At 38.5% G+C, this 6,000-nt stretch overlaps 1 protein-coding gene across 1 annotated transcript; it reads right to left on the bottom strand.

The window, feature by feature from the left end:
• Nucleotides 1-2,953: 2,953 nt before the first annotated feature.
• Nucleotides 2,954-4,786, bottom strand: LOC105054615 (histone-lysine N-methyltransferase ATXR6). The gene is made up of 5 exons (XM_010936175.4): nt 4,520-4,786; nt 4,118-4,419; nt 3,771-3,871; nt 3,460-3,672; nt 2,954-3,349 (listed from the first exon to the last, which is right to left on the bottom strand). The coding sequence occupies exons 1-5, from the start codon at nt 4,770-4,772 to the stop codon at nt 3,190-3,192; spliced, it is 1,029 nt and encodes a 342-aa protein (XP_010934477.1). The 5' UTR covers nt 4,773-4,786; the 3' UTR covers nt 2,954-3,189.
• Between the last annotated feature and the right edge of the window lie 1,214 nt (nt 4,787-6,000).

The following is a 6,000-nucleotide window of genomic DNA, read 5'->3' as shown; positions in this document are numbered from 1 at the left end:
CTCTTTCTTTTTTTTCTATTTTTCTTTTTCTCTTTCTCTTTCTCTTTTTCTTTTTCTCTTTTTCTTTTTTTTTCTTTTTCTTTTTTTCTTTTCTTCTTCTTCTTTCTTCTTTTCTTTTCCTTCTTTTCGCGACCTCCCTTGGGCCCAAACAGGGGACGGGCTGAGGAGTTTCGACTTGGCTCCAGCGAGGGGCGGTGGCTTGGCCGGATGTCCAACAGCCAAGCACTTAAGGGAAGAGAGAGAGAGATTGGGGGTCCGATCTCGAGGATGAGATGCCGCAACCGACGGCGCTGGTGGCCGAAAAAGAGAGGAAAAAATTTTGGCCGAATAGAGGTTTCATGATTCATGAAATTTTTGATGATCTCGACGGTCAGCGAGGAGTCTAAAACCATGGAAAGAAAGAAAAGAGGGAGAGGAAGAAAGATTGAACCCTTACCTGAACTCCGATGGCTTCTTTGATCTCCGATTTCCAACGAACACAAGAAGAGGGTGCCGCGACTTTCAAGAAAAAAAGGAGAGGAATTGAGCTCAACGGTCGCCGGTGGAGGCTCGTGAGGGAGAGGGGAGTCTTATTTATAGAGAGTCCTAAAGTTTTAAGGATCCTAGAACCCTTCTCCGATCGGGATTCATCGGAGAAGAAGACTCCCATCAAGAGTCTTCTTCCCGTTCTAATTTTTTTTTTTTTGTATGGGCTTTGGGCTTCTCTAATTTTGGGCCTGATCCAAAGCCCAAATAGGCCGGGTGTTACATGACTCCTTTTGTTAGGAGAAATTATTGGATCAGGTTCACCAGCTCAATGGTGAATTGGTCCAATCAGAAAGCAACATGGGTGGAAAACAAAGAAAGAGGAAAGGAAGGCGGAGGCCTTTCAAACCTCCAGGCTGCTTTCTGGTTGGATTGGTCTAGCAGTAAGCTAGTGGATCTAATCGAACTAATAATTTCTACTTGGTTCCCCAGTTTTGTTTGCTTACGAAACAAGTTGTGAAACAAATATCCTGAACCTTTAGAAAGTACAAGGATCATATAAAACATAATGCATATTTGAAGAGATGGTAGCTATTTTACCATGCATTGGGCTTCAAACTATATCCATCTTTTGGGAATAAAATCCAAGCATGGCTCTCCTTCCTCATCTCCTTGCCCAGAATTTTGGCATGCAATGTGAACCCTTGAATTAGCTGCCCACTTGACACTATGCATTGTGGTGCGTGCACCTGAACCTTGACAAACATGCTTGGATAAGTTGTTCAAATGCTTGACTTCTTAAATGTCAGACCGAGTCCCCTGATTAAATGCTTCTCTATTGTCTAATTTACGAGGCAAGTGTTGTTAAGTTGTTAGGCACCAATGCTTGAGCATTATGACTAAAATCTGCTTCAATAGATGATCGAAAGCTGAGGCTGCTTGCAACTCACGGATCAAGCTAAAAATAAGCTTAGCCGTTTGGCATCGTTATTTTTTGCATTTTGTTTCTGTTTGAATCAGTGAAACATCTCATTGACAGGGCCGGTCCTGACATTTGTTAGACCTAGGGCTAAATAAAAAAATAAGATCTTCTCTATTAAAAATTAACATACTTTAAATATTAATTATCATTAAAAAATTAATCTACGTGCAATAATTTTCTATAGATATATTCGTTAAGCAGTGTATAAAACCCATCATTAACCTATTTAATTATTTTTCTTGTTATAATATTATAAAAAGTCATCCTTGCATTCTATTGGAACATCAATACAAGGTCTAGGCCTGGGGCCTGGGGCAGTCGCCCAATTTGCCCCAGGGCCGGCCCTGCTCATTGATATTGATGTTGAATAGAATTTGCATAAATTCCTTGCTTCTTTTCTTTTCTATTTCTTCTTCTTCTCTCCCTTTTTTTCTTTTTGTAAGAGAGACCCGAACCTATTACAAGATTGGCCAGAGGTCACAGAATATGTGATACAATTATACAGTGCAGAGGGATTCCTTGCTTCTATTTTCACTCTTTTAGAAGCAAAAAATCTTTATTACCAAAAGCTGTAAAGATGCTGCAAACAATTTCAGAAAAAAGTTTCATCATTCCTGTTGTTCAATCTAGCTCATTCCGTTCTGGATTATTGAAAACGAAAACTAAGAACAGAAAGTAATAACAGAGGGGATCCTTTGTCTGTTTTGATCATTGAACACAACATGGTCCATATGAATATTATGACCAAACATCTGGTCCAAGCCCAACTCCACTGACATGCAAACCCTAATCCAACCTATTCGGATAAGTTCAAGTTCATTTTTGTGTTTGGTAACTTCAACCCAAAGCGAACCCAGCCCTAATCAGGTTGACATCTTTTCACCCAACCCAAACTTTAACCCATCAAACCAACTTGAGCCAATTCTGGTTCACCCAAAATGCAGTAGATTCAGACCAGTTTTTTCTGATCCTTCAATAAAAAGATTTATTCTCTTCACAGAAAAAGATAGAACAAATAAAGTTTCTTTTTTGATTCATCTCTGGGGTTAAACATCTCATTCATGATTTTTTTCCCCCAACTGACAGGAATCAACAGAAAAGGCAAATCCCCTATGATACACGAGATCAGCCTTTTCTTGAATGTCACATCAAATGAGTTAAGCCGGGCTAAAGGCAATCTCAAGCTAAGCTTGCATAATCTGAGCAGACCAGAAATTTTCTTAAGAAAAAAAATTCTAAGCACACTAGGCTAGATTTTTATTGACCCATTTCCCAGACTGCAGTGGTGTAAGATTGAATACTAGCTACACATAGGCTCACCAAATTCTAGCATGGATAGACAACTCAAGCTTGATTCAATTAATCCTTTATGCATGCTTAAAAATTGCAGTTTTGCTAGGTATTTTATCTTCATCTCAGAGCAACCTGTGGCAAGTCTCAAAGTAACCAGATGACATGGAACATTTTAGCAGAAGACAACAATAAAATAGTGAATGATCAATTTTCCTTTCTCTTGTTTGCTTTTCATTGAATAAGCTTTCTTAAAAACAAGAGTTACATGGGAGGATTTAAATTTTGACCAAAAAAACACTTTTGGTAAGAATACACCATATACCCATTAGTCCTCTTCAAAATAGAGCAATACTGTTCCATTTGCCCCCAGAATGAAAGAGACTGAAACAAAAAGAATGCAACTAAATCTCCATGTGTGTCAAAACCTAAACTGATGGATAGAGGAGAATTTAAACAAAATGTTGAGTTGGGTACTCCTGCTCATACCCATTGTAATCATAATACAGTCGTTCCCCCTTCGATATGTCTCGAATCGCAATCAACAGAACTCGACATTCACCATCCACATTGTACCTAACACATTTCAGATTCTGCTTCTTCTTCCCATCCCTAATTCAGAAAAGCAAACTAAATCAATATTTCTACCAAAAATTCTTCAACCAATTTAGCATTTCAAACCAAAGCACATTAGCTATCAAAGTAAGTTCGAATCTGCTTACGGTGTATGGTTGTTGATGCCATTGATGAACCGAGCGATGTTGCTACGCTCATCGGGGCATATAACAAGACTCTTTGATGGATCCTTGGCTGAAAGTAGTGTCATCATGCTGTCCCCATCATCATGCTCTCGATTCTTTAGGTAATCGACATCACCAACATACTCTGTTATAATTGTCAAGTCCTTGATGAACCTATCTGCCTCCACTGTGAACCTACTCACAACCAATACAAGATTTCCAAGATCCAATTCAGTAACAAGAACCAGCCAACAAAATGTGGAACAAAGTCATTCTACATGAAGAGTACTAACCCTTCGCGAGAGTCGTAAACAACCAAGAGAGGAGGCCATTCTCCCCTTTCCATCATTCTCTTGCAGAGGTTTAAGGTTTCAGTATCCTCCTTGGACAAAACCTGAAACCACCACCAATCCATGAAACTAGTCAGAACCTACACTTAGCTCATAAACCACATTTGGAATCTTTTGATCCAATCATTCTAGCATTACGCGATACCAATGATCTCTCTATCGAATAGCATTTGGAATTTACTAAAAATCACCAACTTTAAATATTCTGAGTAAATCCATTTGTTGAACGATTGGGATCACCAAAAAATCGAAGAAATGATTCCAAGTTTATCAATGCATCAAACTGTTACCTGCATCCCTTCTTGTTCGAGAGCAGCGCGGTTGGCGGAGCGCGGGGCCATGCCGGGAAGATATGTGAGCTCGTTGCTGAACTTGGCCCCTGTGACGGTCAATGCCGTGGCCAAGGATTGCATCTGCTCCAGCCTCCTATTGGGGTCCTCGATCGGATTAAAAGGCAATAACTTCCTCTTCTTCTTCGCCACCACCAGCCCCCCTGTCTTCTTCTTCCGTTTCCTACTGCCAAGCGTCTCAAATTCCGATGACCGCTGGATTCGGAAGAAATCCACGATCTTCGTCTGGACCAAAGGAAACTCTGCAACAAAATCAGGAACTCCAGGAATCGGATTAGCTAATGAGATGAGGAAAAGTGGAAAGTAAGAAGAGAATGAGATAAGAGGGAGAGAGAGAGTTACGCTTGGGCTTCTTGTGGGAGGAGCAGGAGGGGCAGAACCAGAGGCCCTGAGGGACGCAGGCAAGGATGGGGCGGAGACAGAAGAGGTGGAATCCTCGGTCGCACTTGTCGCAGAGGAGGAGCTCGTCGGCGCGGTCGCCGGAGCCGCACTTCTCGCACTGGAGGGATTCGACGCGATCTTCTTCGGCATCTGGGGGGGGAGATCGGCGAGCTGGGGCCCGGGTTCGCCTCCTGAAGGGGGTCTTGGGAGCCATGGCCAGAGGGAGATTTCCTTGGCCTTAAGGGTTCTGTAGATGAACTGTTGGTGCTTTAAAAAGTGGGGAAGGAAGGGCGAGGTTTCGCGCGCGAAAATCTTTTCCGCTCGCGGGAAGAGGGGTCAATTTGGCGCGAAGCGGGTTTTTTTCAGTGCGCTCCGCAGTGTAGTTTACCGTGAGACGACGGATTTGGACCGCGTCCCGCTTAAGTGAAAAATGTGGCCAAGCTACTTAAGATATATTTTTTTTTTCCAAAAAAAAAAAAAAATTTTTAGGAGAAAAAAATATTAGGACCTTGGTATTGCTCCATTTAGGGATTAGGGTCCAATTTCTTTCCTATTAGCTAGGATTAAAACCGGATCAGATACCAACATGTCTATATCCATATTTATTTTTTCTGATAAATACAAATACAGATATAAATATTTTTTGAATGCAAAAATTTATATATATATTTATTTTAAATAAATACAGACATAATTCGGATGCTAAAAATATAGATATAAGTTAGATAATTAAACTTTATGATTATATAATTAAATAATTATTAAATAGATGATAAATTAAATTAATAGCATGTTTATATGATTATATATATTTTTTAAAAAATAATAACTGATATATAAAATTATATAAAATTATATATAGATTCGAATATTCAGATATAGATTCAATAATTATCTATTCATATCCATATTTATTTTTTTTTACAGATATACATATTAGTCAAATTCTCAAATTTCTATTCATATCCAAATTAATTCAAATACGAAAACAAATCCAGATGGATATTATCTATATCACTTTTACCCCTACTATTAACCTTCTTTGTAAGTTTTTCATTCAATTGGCATATTCATTTTATGCATCCTGACAAGAGATCAAGGAAGAAAATTGATAAATAGACTCTCAGTGTTAAATAGCAAAACCAAGAGATCAAAGTTTGAGAATAAAATTAATGGTCAACACGTGTTTCTTGCAACCTAGAACAAGCTATGGATCAAAAGTTAACTTGTCGATAATTTAAACCTTATTTATTAATCCAATGATTGGAAATAGTCACATTATAAAGCAACATAATAATAATAATAATAATAATAATAATAATAATAATAATAATAATAATAATAATAATAATAATAATAATAATAATAATAATAATTGGTTAGATTTCAAACCTACTAGTCAGAGAGGAGTGCAATATGTGGTTTTTTCTAGTGGCACATAC

Source organism: Elaeis guineensis, chromosome 12 (genome assembly GCF_000442705.2).
Source record: "Elaeis guineensis isolate ETL-2024a chromosome 12, EG11, whole genome shotgun sequence".
NCBI classification, from domain to species: domain Eukaryota; kingdom Viridiplantae; phylum Streptophyta; class Magnoliopsida; order Arecales; family Arecaceae; genus Elaeis; species Elaeis guineensis.
This window is presented reverse-complemented; position numbering and strand designations above follow the sequence as displayed.

Coding starts and splice junctions, on each gene's coding strand:
- LOC105054615 (XM_010936175.4), bottom strand. CDS start 4,772: ATGGCTCCCAAGACCCCCTTCAGGAGGCGAACCCGGGCCCCAGCTCGC. Junction 4,420..4,519: donor CTCCCACAAGAAGCCCAAGC/GTAACTCTCTCT, acceptor ATTTTGTTGCAG/AGTTTCCTTTGGTCCAGACG. Junction 3,350..3,459: donor GGCATCAACAACCATACACC/GTAAGCAGATTC, acceptor TTTCTGAATTAG/GGATGGGAAGAAGAAGCAGA.